This window comes from Peromyscus maniculatus, chromosome 14 (genome assembly GCF_049852395.1).
Source record: "Peromyscus maniculatus bairdii isolate BWxNUB_F1_BW_parent chromosome 14, HU_Pman_BW_mat_3.1, whole genome shotgun sequence".
NCBI lineage: Eukaryota > Metazoa > Chordata > Mammalia > Rodentia > Cricetidae > Peromyscus > Peromyscus maniculatus.
Genome location: NC_134865.1, coordinates 42,966,374 through 42,984,742, shown reverse-complemented (window position 1 = coordinate 42,984,742; position 18,369 = coordinate 42,966,374). Strand labels below are relative to the sequence as shown.

At 40.9% G+C, this 18,369-nt stretch overlaps 1 protein-coding gene across 1 annotated transcript in view; it reads right to left on the bottom strand.

The window, feature by feature from the left end:
- The window catches only part of Actr10 (actin related protein 10), a 44,080-nt gene that overhangs the window by 8,104 nt on the left and 17,607 nt on the right, over window positions 1–18,369 (bottom strand). Inside the window, exons 5-11 of the mRNA XM_006990711.4 lie at window positions 17,828–17,936; window positions 13,984–14,091; window positions 12,299–12,366; window positions 7,490–7,569; window positions 2,215–2,250; window positions 320–399; window positions 159–232 (exon numbers count right to left, since the gene is read on the bottom strand). Coding sequence (XP_006990773.1) covers window positions 159–232; window positions 320–399; window positions 2,215–2,250; window positions 7,490–7,569; window positions 12,299–12,366; window positions 13,984–14,091; window positions 17,828–17,936 — 555 coding nt within the window. The remainder of the gene's footprint in view (window positions 1–158; window positions 233–319; window positions 400–2,214; window positions 2,251–7,489; window positions 7,570–12,298; window positions 12,367–13,983; window positions 14,092–17,827; window positions 17,937–18,369) is intronic.

The window sequence follows — 18,369 nt, the reverse complement described above, 5'->3', positions numbered from 1 at the left end:
ATATTTTTAAAATTTAAAAAAGCTGAATAAAGTTACAAAAAATGAAGCATCACGAGAAACATTTTACTGTTAACCAACACTCAACTAAAGGCTTATACAAGTATTTTTCAGAGCCAAAATGTAACACATTGTTTTGTTTGTAATAATTACTGTCTAACCTGATTGATCCAAGCACATGTAAAATCTTCTCTCCATCCAATGGATAGTCAACATTTGGGGGTGGGGAGGGACGCTGAAACATTAGAAAAAAATATATATATATAAAATCATAAGCAAACATGTAAGTATCTTTCAAAACAGACATGATGGCTAAGCTTACCTCATTGTTGCCATCAATATTAAATTTTGCTGCTTGGATCTGTAGTCCACGCTTCAGATCACATACAAAGCACGTGCGCACTAAGGAAGGAGGAAATGGAGCCTCTGTTACTGCGTGTTGTTAAAGGAATGGGGAGCTTACACCTTAGAACAATTCTGTTCACGTGAACGTACAATTTCAATTGTCGTCTCCTGTAAAGTCATGTATCATTTCACTGCTTTTTTATGACGCACAGTTGAGAGTTTTTTTGAGATTTATTTATGTATTTTATGTATATGAGTTCTCTGTTGGTATGTATGCCTCTGTGTCAGAAGAGGGCCCTGGGTCCTATTGTAGATGGTTGTGAGCCACCGTGTGGTTGCTGGTAACAGAACTCAGGACCTCTGGAAGAGCAGCCAGTGCTCTTAACCACAGATGTGATTTTATTAGAGACATTTTAATACAGGCCTAGGCATGAAGCTTAAGAGAAAAACAAGAGGGGCCAGGAAGATAAAGGGAGAGGATGGGGGAGGCAGAGAGATTAGAGGAGCCCAGGAAGAAAGACCAGTCAAGAACGGGGTGCAGGGTTCTTTCTCCATGGGAGTGTTGCCTGCGAAACGACATTCTAAAACTACCCTTGCAGGAACTACTCTGCCCATAGACGGCCTTTGCAGACATGTAACAATACAAAGAAACTGCGGCACCATGAATACAGCTCTTCCAACTAAATAGTATGTGTTGTCGGGTTTTCTGTTTTCATTCTTCTCTTGTTCCCTTAACAAAAGAGCTTAGTGAAGACACACACTCCACTTGGTCCTTAACTGGAGTTTCTGCAGTGGTCACTTCCTGCATGGACACCCAGCAATAAATACCAACTGCCCACTACGCTAGCCTTTTAATGTTTGTGGTTTTTTTTTTTTTTTTTTTTTTTTTGAGACAGGGTTTCTCTGTGTAGCTTTGCGCCTTTCCTGGAACTCACTTTGTAGTCCAGGCTGGCCTTGAACTCACAGAGATTCGTCTGCCTCTGCCTCCCGAGTACATGTGCCACCACTGCCCGGCCAGCCTTTTAATTTTTGCATTCACTATTTAAGACTTTTTTTCTGCAAATACCCTTAATAAAGCCTTTAGACACAGGAGTAAGTAAAAATTTAAAATCTGAGGAAAAGTGGTGTTGAATGCAAGAAATCTAATGACTTTAGCCAGATTATTTGTAGAACATTACAGACACACTTACAACTATGTAATGTGTTTACTATTCAGCTGAAGACAAATTCTGCTGGGGAATGGAGAGATGACTAACAGTTAATACCACTGTTCTTTGAGGACCAGGGAGTCTGATGCCTTTTGACCTCCACAGGCACCAAGCACTCATGTGGTACACATGCACACATGCAGGTAAAACATTCATACAACTAAAATAAGTAAATCTTAAAAAAAAAATAAATTTCTGTTGTTGAACATACTATACAGCAACATGGCTGTTTTTTTGTTTGCTTTGTTTTTTTTTTCCAGACAGGGTGTTGGATGGCCCTAGCTGGCCTGGAACTTGGTATGTATGTATGTATGTATGTATGTATGTATGTATGTATGTATGTATGTATGTATGTGTATATGTAATATATATGTATGATGTGTGTGTGTGTGTGTGTGTGTGTGTATGTATGGATATATGTATCTGCCCCAAGTGCTGAGATTACAGGCAAATGCCATCACAACTGGTTCCATTTTGTACATATTTTTTTAATCTGTGTTTTTAGAAACTCATGCCCTTCACACTAACACTAAAGAATGAAAAGGACAAAGAGAACTCAGGGCCAGAGAGATGGATGGCTCAGAAGGTTAAGGCACCTGCTGTCAAGCCTACAACCTGAGCTCATCCCAAGGATCCACACGTTGACAGAGAAAACTCTGCTTACCTTTAATATCCTCTAAGATACCTTCTGGAACTGAACCTGAAAAAGAATTTTATTAAGAATTAAGGAACTTTAATAATAATTTTTAAAAATCTTATTAAATTCTATCCATTTCCCCATTTTTTTTATTTAAGCAAAATTAAAAAATATTTAAGTACTACAATCGTTTTAAAGGCCTAACAGAAAAAGCAACTTTGCTTTTAGGGAAGAAATCTCATCATTCCAAGTCAAGGAGAGCAGAGAGCCTGACCCCAGGAGGCTTGAGCTTGGACACATTACAACAGAGCCAGAGTGCATGCACAGGGATGGGCCAGGCCCCAGCACTACCAAAGATACTCAATTATCCCCTCAAATACAGTAGCAAAACTACGGAAGCTTTCTCATCATAAGGAGCCTTGCTGGCTATCCTCTATTCTACAGGGCTTACAGTCGGGGTATTATTATGTTACAGAAAAGTTAAGTTCTGAGTTTGCATCTGTTATATGACAATAGCTGCCAGCAATATCACAAACCAGCACATATGCGGGGAGACGGGCACGTGCCATGGCACACATGTGGCCGTCAGAGGACAACTTGGAAGAGTCATTTTTTTCCTTGTACCATGTGGGTTCTCAAGAGTAAATTCAGGTTGGCAAGTGCTTTTTAATCCCGAGCCATCCTGCTGTTAACTGACCCCCAGCACACATTGTTAAAAAGAAGTACGTACAATCTTTTAATCTTTTCCTTCAAAGTCAAGGGTACATTTGATTTTTTTTCTTAGCATACACGAGCTGTACAAACAATGGGATCCTAATGAACTCCATCTCCACACATGGATGTAACAATCACACTACTCGCCCAGCACCCTTTGCTCTCTCCTCTGCTATCTCCCAACCCTGTCTAAAGATGGCATTTGAAAGGAATAGGAAAAGGCTAGGCCAGGTGGCTTAGAAAGCTAAGGCAGGACGACTGTCCCAAGTTCAAGGCCAGCCTGGGCTACACATTAAGACTATATAACAAGACTTAGCCTCAGAAACAAGCAACACACACACACACACACACACACACACACACACACACACACACACACACACACACACGCAAGCGCGCACACACGAGAGTAAAAAAGCAACCTTTTGGATATGCTACCGATTATTTGTCAATTTTCTGAGGTAGAAACAGAAACACAACTTTCTAACCTTAATTTAAAGTCTTCTAAAGTAGCCATGTGTGGTGTCTCACACCTTTAATCCTAGCACTTAGGAGACATAGGCAGACAGATCAATTTTAAGTGGGAGGGCAGCCTGGTCTACATGTTGAGTTCCAGGCTAGTCAAGACTACATGGTAGACCCTATCTCAAAACAATATATAATAAAATAACATCTAAACCAATTCTCAAAACATATTCTGATTGGTGGATAAAAACCAAGAAGCTTTTGGTAAAGAAATGGATCATGATCAAAGGGCAAGCAGCACTATAATTCCTACCTGCATCTTTACATCTTCTCTGGAAGCAAACTCTTTATAATCAACTTAATCTAAAGGACAACCTCAAAGTATTAACCCGTAATTTGAAAAGTGGCATATTTAATCCCATTGTGCTTGAAAAGGGTAAAACATGTGTTAAACACGACTTCAGTGGGCTGGTGTGAGAGCTCAGCTGCTAAAGGCTACAGCTCTCAACTAAGACTTCAAGTGTGGCTAAAGAGGCCAGGCATAACTCGGTGAGAGAGCCCATGCTTAGCACAGACAGAGCTTTGGGGTTAACTCCCTGCACCCCGCACCAACCCACCAAAGGCAACTTTAGGTTTAGAGTTACTTCTATTAATTTTGTTCTTTTCAATTTCTTACTTTATGGTTCATAACATGGTAATTATAGTACGCAAGTTTATAAACATATGTTAAGGGTACATGGTTCAAAGTGCTTCTGTTGTGTGAACCAAACAGTTGACAAGTCCTATTCTTAGACATTAAATTTATCCAGGTGTGGCAGCACATCTGTACTCCAGCACTCAGGCATTAGTGGCTAGAGGAGGGGAGTCAAGGACAACTTCAGCCATATTGTGAGTTTAGAACTTGGATTACATGAGCCCTCACCTCAAAGAAAAGGACAGACCAAAAACCTGTTCAAATTTACTTCTCAGGATTTCCCAAGATTTATCCTGTCTACAAACAAATGAGAGATGGAACTGTACCATAAGATCAACAACCCAAGCTGGGCGGTGGTGGTACACGAGGTGGTGGCGCATACCCTTAATCCAAGCACTCAGGAGGCAGAGTCAGGCAGATTTCTGTGAGTTCGAGGCCAGCCTGGTCTACAGAGCGAGATCCAGGATAGGAACCAAAACAACACAGAGAAACCCTGTCTCAAAAAAAAAAAAAAAAAAAAAAAAAAAAAAAAAAAAAGCGTCAACAGCTGGAGAATAAGGGCTATAGACACAGCACTCTACGTCTGCTATCCTCTTTCCAGGACTAGTCAAAGAACTTCCAAGAAATGGCTGATCAGAAGCAGCCTGCGGTTGGTCAAAGTAAAGAAGGGTTGAAAATAAAGGTTTAATTTAGTTGGATTTAGATGCTGCTTAAAAAGAGGAGACAATCATGGCAAGTAACTACAACTGTAAATTTTCCAAGTAAAGAATGGAAATGACAGCTTGCTGTGGATATCGCTCTATATAAATAAAACACTGATGGCCAGTGACCAGGCAGGAAGTATAGGCTGGACAAGGAGAGAGGAGAATTGGGGAAACAGGAAGAAGGGGAGAGAGACACTGCAGCCGCCACCATGACAAGCAACATTGGAAGACGCCGGTAAGCCACCAGCCACGTGGCAAGGTATAGATTTATAGAAATGGGTTAATTTAAGATAAAAGAACAGTTAGCAAGAAGCCTGCCAAGGCCATACAGTTTATAAGTGATATAACTGTCTGAGTGATCATTTTATACGTGGATTGTGGGACTGCGAGGCTTGGGGAACCTGGAGAGAAGCCCTCCAGCAAAACAGCTTTGTAAAATTCCACTTAATTTCAGCCATTTTAGTAGAACAAAAAGCATCATGTTTGATATACAATTTATATTATACACTTTCCAAATCAGGGTACTTAGATTCTCATTTCTGGAGACAGGGTCTTGCTATGTGACCCAGGCTAGGCCTGAACTCACAGTCTACCCGGGTTTCCAGAGTGCTGAGATTATTCATTCTTTTTTAAAAAGTAGGTTCTAAATGAAATGAAAGAGGCTAATTCAAAATCCATTTGAGGGCCGGGTGGTGGTGGTGGTGGCGGCGCCGCCGCGGCGGCGGCGCACGCCTTTAATCCCAGCACTTGGGAGGCAGAGCCAGGTGGATCTCTGTGAGTTTGAGGCCAGCCTGGGCTACAGAGTAAGTTCCAGGAAAGGCGCAAAGCTACACAGAGAAACCCTGTCTCAAAAAAAAAAAAAAAATCCATTTGAGGATCTCCAGCAGACCAAAGATTTCATCTAAGCATTGCTAAGGACTTCAGGGAGAGCACTTTAAATTTGTTTACAGCTCTGGTTGTCCCGAGAGGAATTCAGGAAACAATGGTTGTTCTGACTTCTCAATGTCAGAAGTATGATTAGAATTCTGAGGGGTATAGTCAGGAAAGATTAGAATAAGTCAAAGAAGGTTCACTATGGAGAGTAATCCCGAGAATGTAGAGTTCCTAACATTACAGTTAGAGCCTCCACCCCCAACCCAGTCAGGGCCTCCATATGTTGTTGCCTGGACTAGTTCAAATGCAAGTGAGTGCAACCGTGCCTGGCTTAAGGTCAGTTTAAAGTAATAGCTTTAAAAAACATTCTGGAATGATATACTTAACTTACTATCTTTGGAGATTTTTCATAATGTAACTGTCATCAATGATATACTAAGATAGTAACAAAATTTATTTGCTAAAGAAAAACTAATTAGAGTTCTATAATCAAATGAAAATTACTATCATCTTAACTATCAAGAAAGAATTGTAAGAAACGAGGAAAAGCAAGGCTAACTGCCCCTAAAAGTGCATATTTTTCTTTCCAACATACTTTTGGCACTAGATGCTCTCAAAAAAAAAAAAAAGACCAGGACCCTCCAAGTCCATGTTGGAAACAGTTATGGAACATATCCTATGAGGGTTTACTAGAGGAACAACCTACGCTGCTTAGGGAAAACAAGAAAAACCTTACGGGAGTCAACATTCCAGCTGGGTCATGTACCGGGAATAAAACCCTAAGCAGTGTGTGTAGGGGTGGGAGGCAGCTCTGAGGTCAAAAACTAAGATAAAGACAGAAGGCTGTGCAAATAAGTACTCTCGGTGATCGGAAGACCACATTTCTAGCTGAAATAAGGAGTAAAAGAGGTCGAGGTAAGGCTAAGAGGGAGACTAGAATGAGATTATGGAGAAATGTGTGGCAGATATGAAATGTGGGTTAATCTATAGGAGCCCCAAACCTCCTCACCAATTTAGGGGACAGTTCTGTCTCACAGCAGTAGGAAACACACCAAATCTGTAAAGCACAGGCCACAAGAAAACCAGCAAGAGACAGCAGAGGCTGAGTTACAGTGGCTCTGCCTCCCAGAGCAGAGCCAGGAAGGCGGACAGACAACGGCGAGATTAGGAAGACTTTCTGAGGAAGAACGGGAAAGAGCTGCTAACTCCCTGTTTTCTAAAGGAGAAACAGAGACGATGTTAGTACCTTTCTTGCTTGTGTTTGAGTCAGGGTTCCTCTGTGTACCCTTGGCTGTCTTGAAGATGCTATTGCATTTTTTAAAAATTAAAATATATCATTTCCCCTCTTCCCTAAGAAGTTATTACCTTTATCTAACAATGACTGAAACATTACAAGAGAAGAGATGCTGTGTTCACTTCTGGGAGTACCGGTTTTGAAGCTTTAAGACGTGCATAGTTTATATCTAACAATCCTTTGGAAACATACATGAGTGTCAAGTTCAGAAAGATGAGACCCAGGCTCCATCTGAGACTCAACAGCATGCAGAGGTGACCGCAGTCAGAGGAAGAGATGACATCTACTTAAAAGTCAGTAGAAAATAAACCACACAAAACCAAGTCTCCCATGGAACCACTAGTAGAGAAAGGAAGAGCAGAAGAAACCAAGGAAGAATACTCAGAAATAAAGGAGGAGAGCTCAGGAGGAAAAGATGATACCAAGAGTTCTAGAACAGATGACTAACACACAGCAGGATTAACAACAACGACTCATAATGGGAGCCGGGTCACGAGTGACGTGGGGAGGGGGCAGAGATGAGAACAGAAGTTACAGCATGTATTTAAACAGCGTTACCCATCACTGAGGGGAGGCTCTGTCCTTTAGCAGCACCAGTGTCAACAGTACATTGTTCCAACAGCTGAGTTTCCAACTCCCTGAAATTTGAAAAAGTTATTGAAATTAAAATACCACAACTGATAATTTTTCCTTATTTAATAACTTCACCTAATAAATCATGTCTCATATAAAAGTGTTTGTTTTGAGGCAGTCTCTTGTAGCCCAGGCTGATCCTGAACTTCCTATGTAGTTGAGGGTGACCTTGAACTTCTGATTCTCTTGCCTCTGCCTCCAAGGTGCTGGTGCTGAGATTACAGGTGTTCATCACCATGCCTGGTGTCATGTGGTACTGGGGATTGAACCCAGGGCTTTGTGCATGCTAGGCAAGCACTCTGCCAACGAAGCTACATCTCTAGACCCATAAAAATGGCTTTATCTGGGGCTGCAGAGATGGCTCAGAGGTTAAGAACACTGTCTGTTCTTCCAGACGTCCTAAGTTCAATTCCTAGCACCCGTATGGTGGCTCACAACCATCTGTAATGAGATCTGGCTCCCTCTTCTGGCCTGCAGGGACACATGCAAACAGAACACTGTATACATAATAAATAAATCTTAAAAAAAAAATGGCTTTATCTTTAAAAGAGGAATACATTCAATCACCTCACTCCATACTCAGACTTCCACGTCCTCCTCCAGGGTCTAGGCTGGCCCCTTCTCTGCTGCCTCCACCATCCCACTCCACACCCCCACTTCCTAAGTCTTCCTTGAGGGCTCAGCCTGAACTAATGCTGGGAGTCCACATTCCCAGACTTCGTTGAAAGTACACCAACAATATGAAAGATCAGGCTAGTAACCCCGCTCCAAACCCACCAGCCTTGTAGAAATGCTCGCCATTGAGAATTACCTAGATGAACTCCAGGACACAGAACTGAAAAGAACAATTACAAACTTCATCAAAGAATTCAAAGAGTTTAAAGAAGACACAAAGAAGCAGCTCAATGAAATAAGGAGAAGAAACACCTGACTGTCTGGTAGAAGAAACACCTGAGTGACGCTCAAGAAACACAAGCATAAGGCTGAGGGAAATGGGGAAGACTGTCCCAGATTGAGAGCAGAATTCTGTCAGGAGACAGAAACACTGAAGAGGACTCAAGCTGAAGTGAAGACAGACTTGACAAACAGCCCAGCTACAAAACTCAAAGGAAGGCCTTCAGGTGGAATGAATCGAGCAGAAGACAGAGTATCTGGACTTAAAGATAAAGTCTGAGGATCCACACCGGAGAAACAAGGAACTTGAAAAATTAAAAGAAAAAGAGAACATACACATAGAGGAAAAGAACGCACAGGAAATGTGGGCACCATGTCCAGGACCAGATGGATTTCCAGCAGAATTCTACCAGACAGTCAGACTATCTACAGTCAGTCCTTCCTAAAACTAAAAGAGAGGGAAGGAGGGAGAAAGGAAGGGAGGGAGGGAGGGAGGGAGGGGGAGGGAGGGAGGGATTTTGAAGCTGGCATCACTCTAACACCCAAGCCAGAAAGATATAAAGCCAAAAAGATATAACAACAAAAAGAAACCTACAGGCCAATATCCCTAATGAACGTAGACTAAAAAAATACTCAAAAAAAAAAAAAATTCACAAACAGAATACTGGCATATACTGGAAAGATTATACACCATGACCAAGTTGGCTTTGTACCTGAAATGTGGGGTGGCTCAACACATGCTAGTTAATAAATGTAATAAACCACATAAATGGATTTAAAGACAAAGATCACATGACCATATCAACAGGTGCAGAAAAAGCCTTTGACAAAACCCAACATACCTTCATGATAGAAGTCCAAGAGAATGTAGAGATAGAGGAGACATACCTTAACATACAGAGCCATATATGAGAAACCCACAACCAACATCACTCTAAATAAAGAAAAGCTTGGAGCAATCCAGGTGAAGTCAGGAACGAGACAGGGCTGTCCACTGTCTCTACTCCTTTTCCACATTGTGTCTGAAGTACTAGTTGGAGTAAGAAAGCAAGAGAAGGAAATGAAAGGGATACAAATAAGGAAGAAGTTAGCCCTATTGCAGATGATATGATACTATACATTAGAGATCCCAAAAATGCTACCAGAAATGATAAGCATAACTTAGTTTTCTATACAACAAACACACAGACAGGAGATCACAGACACACTCCCACTCATAATAGCCTCAAAGAAAATAAAATATCAAAGAATAAACCCAACCAAAGTGGAGGACCTCTATAACAAAAACTTTAAACCTCTGAAGAGAGAGAGAAGACACTAGAAAATGGGAACAAAAATCCAGGCTTATGGATTGGTAGTATTAACACTGTATAAAAATAACTATTTATCAAAAGTTTTTTACTGATTCAATGTAATCCCAATAAAAACCTCTATCTCACTCTTCACAGAAATAGAAAAAAGCTATCCTAAGGAACCACAATAGAGCCAAGATAGCTAAAACAATCCTGAGCAAAAAGAACAACACTGGATGGTAGGGATACAATTCCAGATCTTTTGTGCATGTGTGTGGTTTTTGAAACAGGGTTTCACTATGTAGCTCTAGCTGTCCTGGAACTCACTCTGTAGACCAGGCTGGCCTCTAACTCAGAGATCCACCTGCCGCTGTCTTCCAAGTGCTGGGATTAAAGGCCTGTACCACCACACCAGGCTACAATTCATTATCTTAAGATAGATTGCAGAACCACTGTAATAAAAACAATACGGCATTGACACAAAAACAGACATCTAGACCAATGGAGCTAAACTGAAGTCCAACATGAGCACACATAACTTCAGTCACTTCATCCTTAACAAAGATACCAAAAACACACTGGAGGGAAAAAGCATCTTCAACAAATGGTGTTGTGAAAACTGGATGTCCACATGCAGAAGAATGAAATTAGAGCCACTGCTACCACCTGGCCAAAAAAACTACCTCCAAATGGATCCAAGACCTAACCGTGAAACCTCAAACCCTGAAACTGCTGTAAGAAAACACAGGCAGTGTCCTACAGAATAGAGGTGCAGGAGAGGACTTCCTGAACAGGATTCTATTTGCCTAAGAATTAAGGCCAACAGATGACAAATAGGACTTTATTTATAAAGAAATCTTCTGCACAGCAAAAGAATCAACCAGGTGAAGAGGGAGCACACAGAATCTTTGCCACCTATACATACATCTTACAGGGGAGCAATATCCAGAACATACAAATAACTATTTAGGCATTTGAATGGCTCATTCAAATAATGGGCCTGGGACCTGACCAGTGAGTTCTCAAAAGAAGGAAAATAATGACTGAGAAATATCTCAAAAACTGTTCCTCATCCCTAGCAATCAGGAAATGCAAATCCAAACAACTCTGAGCCAATTTTGTCTGACTCCAGACACAATGGCAAACATCAACAAAAGGACTGCCATGGAATGTGGGTCGGGGTGCAGAGAAAAGGGAGCCCTCTTTCCCTGTTGCTGGGACTGCAAAGTGGAGGAGCCATTCTAGAAATCAGTGTGCAGAATTCTCAAAAAGCTAAAAATAAATCTACCATACGACCCAGCTATACCACTTCCTGGCCCACAGATACTTGCTCAGCCATGTTCATTCACTGTGGCTCTATTCACAATAGCCAGGAAATGGAAATAAACCAGGCCTGGTGGCACACTCAGGAGGCAGAGGCAGGCGGATCTCTGTGAGTTCGAGGCCAGCCTGGTCTACAGAGTGAGTTTCAGGACAGCCAGGACTGTTACACAGAGAAACCCTGTCTCGGGAGGTGGGGTAGGAGTGGGAGTGGAGAGAATGGAAACAAGGGAAATATACTTTAACCAACAAATGGATAATGAAAATGTGGTAATGTATACTAGATAAAGCGTAGACATAAAGAAAATACACTGAATACTGTTCAGCTGTAAAGAAAAATGAAATCATAAACTTTGCAGGTAAATGGATGGAACTAGAAAAGATCATATTGAGTGAGGTAACCCAGAACCAGAAAAACAATGTAACGTTCTCTCTCATAGGAGGCTCCTGACTCCGAATCTTCAGGTAGAATTGTAGTCCTCACCCCTCATCAAGGAAACTTCTCTTTGCAAGACACAGAGACCACTACAGAAAAACCACAACCAATCAAAATGTAGAGTTGTGGCGTCCAGTCCCAGTGGACACACCTACAAAACACTCCTGCACCTGGGCTCAGGAAACACTGCAGGAGAGGGTCCGAGAGACTGTGAAGATAAAGAGGACCCGGCACTTGCTGGGAGATCGTGTCTCAGTAATACCAGAAGTTCACCCATAGTCTGAACAAAAGGACTGCCCAAATGTGAGCTGAATAAAGATAGTATCACTGGGCATGCCAAAGTGGACAAGGCCGCAACCCTACACAAAGAACTACAGGCAACTGAGGAAAGCTGGGAGCTGGAGAGGTGGTCTTCCCCAGAGAAGAGCACACCAGTTGTTGTCCAGTGCCAAATGGACAGCCCTGAAAACATACATACAGGTAGATAACAGTATAAGGACTCAACAGGTTATATTTAGGAATATATACGTACGTATGTACACACACATACACACACACCATATGTAATAACAATAGTGAAAAAAGAGGCCATGAATCTGAAGGAGGGGAAAGTAGATGGGAGGGACTGGAGGGAGAAAAGAGAAGGGTGAAATGTTATAATTATATAAATCTCAAAAAAAAAAAAAAAATCTGATGATGCATTCAAATCTAAAAGAGAACAGAATAAATTAAAAATCAAATTCTAAACACTGGCTTTTGTGGCACTGGTGAGAAAACATCCAAGAAACTTACTTGTGAAGAGCTTTTCCTCCTAAGGGGAGTGCTCCCCAGCAGTTCAGTACTGGGATGCCTTCATATATCTAGAGCATAGTCAAGGCCATCACCATCTTAGGAGATACAATGTTTCCTTGGTAGTTACACCACCCTCTACCATACTGTTCTAATCAACCTTGGTGGTAAGTTATTACTTCTTATTTTCAAAGTTACAGAAAAGTTAGGAGCAAGTCTTTTACATAGTGTTCACCAAAGAAAACAGACTTCAGTGTGCACAGGCAGGCACCTATCACCCTTCATTAATTAGGCAGAGGCACCCAACAAGGAAGCCACTAGCAATATAGGCCTGTTGAGTGCTTAAAATTCAGCTGCTCAGAGCTCTGACGTCTTTAAGAGCCCAAGGCAAATTCACAAGTTTAATAAGTGAAAAAATACTTGGATTATATCATAATTTTTATATTGATTACACAGAGAAATAATATTTTTTAATATACTGGGCTAAATAAAGTATGCTATTAACTTTGCTGCTTTAATTTATAAGGATTTCTTAGGTATTTTTAAATTCCACATGTGGCCCACCCTGTATTTCCACTGGCTGAGCTGCAAGGACAGCGCACAAGAGCAAACTATGCATCTATTGCCTCACTTCACACACTGCTTTGGTTAACATTCGGTAAGTGCAATACTTATAAAGGGAAAAGAATATGATGAGTGTGTCAGTTCTGGACACAAACACAGGTGTATAGCCTAACCAAATGCTTATAGAAACTCACCCTAACTTTCAATTTTCTTATGTATATGAAAAGAATAGTACTTACGGGCCATGACTGTTTTGAGAACTAAACACAAAGTACTTCATATTTGAAAAACTACTGCTTAACAGTTATTTCCCTCCAGTAAACATTTCTTCTTATATAAATCTAGGTCTCAAAACTGCTAGCCTTATGTTCATGTACTTTAACTACATTTTCAACACTGCAACATTTACTGTGACTATACTATAAAGTGTCCATCTATATTTTAAGTGTTTATATTGAAAGGAATATACCTATTTATAAAACCAGTAGTAATACTCTGTGACAGCCCGAATTATTAGCTGTCTCTTATTGGATGATATAAACTACATGTCAGGTCCTACATTAAAAGACACACAGCATTTCCATGAGATGGGATATCATTATTATTTTATAGATATGGAAACTGAGGCCAAGAGTGTAAGCTACTTGAGTGGTACCCTGTAAAGAAGCACAGCCTAGATTTGTCCTTTCCTGTCCTAGCTCATTAACCCAATGTTCACAGATAGGAAAAAAAAAATGCATTTTTTCTATAATGAAGGTCAATTTCATTCTACCATTTAAATTTTTTTTCTTAGTTTAACTTTCTCATTTTGGTTTGCCCAATTATTCTTTGTATGACTTCCTGTCTTAGAATTTAATTATCCTCATTAGCTGATAATGCATCTTGAAAACCGAACATAATATTGATTAGATCTGCTCCTAGAGCATAAACTAAGACTGAATCATAGTGATAACTTCTACAAGAAGTTGAAGTTTTACAAGTCTATGAACTTTATCACATGATAACTTGTATTGTACACAGTAAACTGAAATACTTCAATAACAAAAATCATTCTTATAACCCCAATTACTTTAGTTAAAATGAGTGGAAACCCCCGCAACGTGAGCTCATTGATGAAAAGATACGGGCAGCACCAGGCTTTCTCTATAGCCACAATCCAGGACCATAGCAGAATTAATCCCCAGGGTCAGGAGAGCCATTAGATGACTTGGAGCAAGTAAGACAGATGGGACCTGGAAAACAAAGCAGCAGAGACCAGGGCTGAGTTCACTGTTTAAAGACATCTGATTCGTTTGAAATATACTGGAAACATTCATAGGTAGAATGCATTGATTTATATTGTTTAAACATTTTGAACAAAAAAATATGTATTGTTGGTGTTAAATGAAGAACTAGCTTTCTGATTTAGATGAATTTACTCAATAAAGTATATCACAATCAACAGAAGTAATTTAACTAGGTTGTTTCATTCCAAATGACAATTCTGAAGCATTTTTATCAACACTACCTTTTTTTTTTTTTTTAAGATTTATTTATTTATTATGTATACAGTGTTCTGTTTGTATGTATCCCCGCAGGCCAGAAGAGGGAGCCAGATCTCATTACAGATGGTTTTCAGCCACCATGTGGGTGCTGGGAATTGAACTCAGGACCTCTGGAAGAACAGCTAGTGTTCTTAACCTCTGAGCCATCTCTCCAGCCCAACACTACCTTTTTTGAATTTGAATATTGAAAGAGATAAAAGCCTAGAAAAATGTAGTCAGGGGAAGATGCTACTAAAAAATTGGTGCCTCTGCCATCCAGATGATAATACTGGAAAGAATTCCCCACCTCTCCCTACCTCCCCCTCTTCTTCCTTCCCTTTGGGGAGCAGGGTAAGACAGCCAGGCTGTGGGTGAACTGCAGTGACCTCGTGCTCACTCTCAAGGGCTGGGGTCACAGGCATGTACTCTTACGCCCAGCTTTAGGAAACAATTCTAATTTATTTAAGACAAGAGTCTCATGTAGCTCAGGCTGTCTTTTTTTTTTCCCTTTTAAAATTGAGAGAGAGAATGCATGTGTGCGTGTGTAGCAAACATGTGGAGGTCAGAGGCTAACTTGTGGAAATTAGTTCTCTCCCTCTTCCATATAGGTCCTGGGGACTGAATAAACTCCTCAGGTTGCCAGGCTTAAGGGCAGGCACCTCTAACCACTGCAATGCATCAACAGTCCTCACAGGGTCTTGAACTTGCTATGTGGTTGAGGATAACCTTAACTGCTGATCCTACATCAATGTGTTGAGATTATAGGAATATGCTATATCATTATTTGCAAAGTTTGCACTATGAACTATATTTTTAAAACACCAGGGGCTGAAAAAATGGTTCAGCAGGTACAATCACTTGTAGCACAAGCCCAGAGACCTGAGTTTGACCCCTGGAACCCACATAAAAGTAAACTGATTCCAAAGTTGTTCTCCACACTGAAACTGTGGCATGGCCATCCATCATCATGTGCATATACACAATAATAATAAAAACTTAGAAGAAATTTAAAACCAGCCCAGTTGTGGTGGCATATGCCTTGAATTCCAGCACTTGGGAGGCAGAGGCGGGCAGAGCTCTGTGAGTTCGAGGCCAGCCTGGTCTACAGAGCAAGTTCCAGGATAGCCAAGGCCACAGAGAAACGCTGTCTCCAAAAAAAAATAAAAAATAAAAAAATAAAAAAAAAAATTTTAAATCCCATCATAACATAGCAGTATAAATGGAAAAGCAAAACTATAAACTACAATCCTTAACACTTTATTTTTGTCAGTGAGAATTTGTTAGATTTGGTGATAGCACAGATATTTGATCAAAATATGAAAGTCTTTTATAATCACATGACAGACAAAAAATAGCTGTATTATTTTTTTTTCATTTAAAAAAATTATGTGCATTGGTGTTTTACCTGCATGTATGTCTGTGTGAGGGTGCCAGATCTCTTTCAACTGGAGTTACAGACAATTTGAGCTGCCATGTGGGTGCTGGTAATTGAACCTGGGTTCTTTGGAAGAGCAGTCAATGCTCTTAACCATTGAGCCATCCCTCCAGTCCCCAGATTATTATTACTTACATAGAGAAGGTATTCTAGTCATATAAGATAAGGATACCAATGTAAAGCCACTGAAATCCTTCAGTGTACCCGCACGCAGACTTCTTCCCTCAGCTAAGAGCTGACCTGCCTTCCTACTCTGCTGTCTTCCACTGCAGTGAATTCGAGTCATGGCATCGGGGAGGGCAGTGCTAGAGGACTTGTTTCTTCAGACTTGTCGTACAAAATGACTGACAACCAGTCACCCTCCCAAGGTGTTTTTAGTATTAAGTATGTTTTGACTTTGGTAAAACATATAAAAATGTTTACATGGAATCAACTTTTTTTTTTTCCCTCAGACAGGGTCTCAAGTAGCCTAGGCTGGCCTCCAATTCACTATGTACAGAGGTGCCCTTTACTGTTCTGCCTCCACCTCCCAAAAAGCATCACTGGTTCCTGTTCTTCTAAAATGAAGATTACAAGCAATGTTACTAAAGGAAGGTATTCCCCTTCCCGGGACCTCCCATTTTATGAGATAAAATTCGGACTTGGTTTAAACATTTCCTTAAAATGTAATATGTAAGATTTATTTTATGAACAGTGTACATGCCACGCAAATGCCCTACCACTGAGCTATCCTTCAGCCTTCTTTCTACTTAAAAACAATTTATAAATTTTATTTAAAAATAGGTATCTTGGCCGGGCGGTGGTGGCACACACCTTTAATCCCAGCCCTCGGGAGGCAGAGCCAGGCGGATCTCTGTGAGTTGGAGGCCAGCCTGGTATACAGAGTGAGATCTGGGACAGGCACCAAAACTACAAAGAGAAACCCTGTCTCAAAAAAACCCAATAAATAAAGAAATAGGCATCTCAAAGAGTTGGGAGGTGTCTCCTCAGAAAAGTGCTTGAGCTCAGATCACCCTAGGAGCCATATAAATAAAGCTGGGTGCAGTGGCACACTCCTGTAATACCAGTGAGAGGAGACAGCAGGGACTTCATGGCCAGTCAGGTTAACTGAACCCACGAGAGATCTTGTTTTGAAAACTAAGGTAGAGAGGCTAGGGATGTGACTCAGCTGGTAGGAGTATTTACTTAGTGTGCATGAAGCCATGGGTTCAATCTCCAGCACTGCATAAAAACAGATGTCAGGTCCATGTGTAATCCTAGCACTTGGAGGTGAAGGCATGTGCTGGCTAATTTCATGTCAAGCTGACACAGGCTAGAGTCTCCTGGGAAAGGGAACGCCATTGGGAAAATGCCTCTATATGATTAGGCTGTAGGCAAGCTTGTAGAACACGTTTTAACTTAATGATTGATGGGGGTGGGAGTGCACGGTGGTGCATACATGGATAGATTCAGCCCACTGTGGACTATAAGTCCTGGGTTCTATAAGTAGGCTGAGCAAGCCATGAGAGCAAGCTGGTAAGCAGCATCCTTCCATGGCTTCTGAATAAGCTCTGCCTCCAGGTTCCTGCTCTGACTTCCCTCAGTGAGGAACTGTAACCATCATGGTTGCTTTCATCACAGCAACAGAAACCGACACTAAGACAGAAGCTGGTAACAGGCTTATAGGGTATTGCTGTGATGAACTGGAAGGACTTTGGAACTTGGAGCTAGAAAAGCCACTGAGTGTTTAGAGCTCAAATGGGTTGTTCTGTAGGCTCTTAGAAGACATCGAAAGCAATGCAGATGATGGAGGCTTGGTCAAGGCAGGAGGACCAAAAGTTCAAGGTCATCCTCAGCTATAAAGCAAGTCTGAGGTCAATTTGGGCTTCATAAGACCTCAAAACTGTCAAAAATAAATGAAAAAGTAAGATGGAAAAATGATTAAGGAAAACACTGGACCTCTGGCTTCTACAAATACTCACATACACATGCGTACACAAACATATACACATAAAAAATAAAAGTAGGTACCTCAAAATATTTGAAAAGAACACGAGTAAGTGTCTCTCTGAAGTGGGAAGGACATAATACTGACTCAATAACCACAACCCGGCGGTCTCTGGGATTCACCAACAGATGCCTGAAAAAATGATAGTTTTGTTTTTTAAAAGGAAATACAGATCTGTACTTTTTTGATAAGTAATGCAATTTAAGAATAAACTGGACAACCGTATCTTAAGACGCTTTATGACAAAAAGACATCTTCATTTTACTACTCCAGGAAGATGATGTTCTGAGTTCTTAGAGTAGGCCAAGCACTGCAGCAGGACCTACAGCATTATCATTACCACCGTAGCCATTAGACAGGTATTTTCTCGTTAGATTTGCAAAAGTAGCAGAGGCTCGCAAAACTCCAGTTGCTACGGACATTAACTTGAAAACCACGAGAGCCTAATAGATGGATTGTCCAGAAAGCACAAGAAATACTTCGTATTGTTTTCTCACTCTTAGAGAGGAGTACGAACATTTATGAAGAAATGCACAATCCACAGTTGTTCTTTGATGTGTTTTTT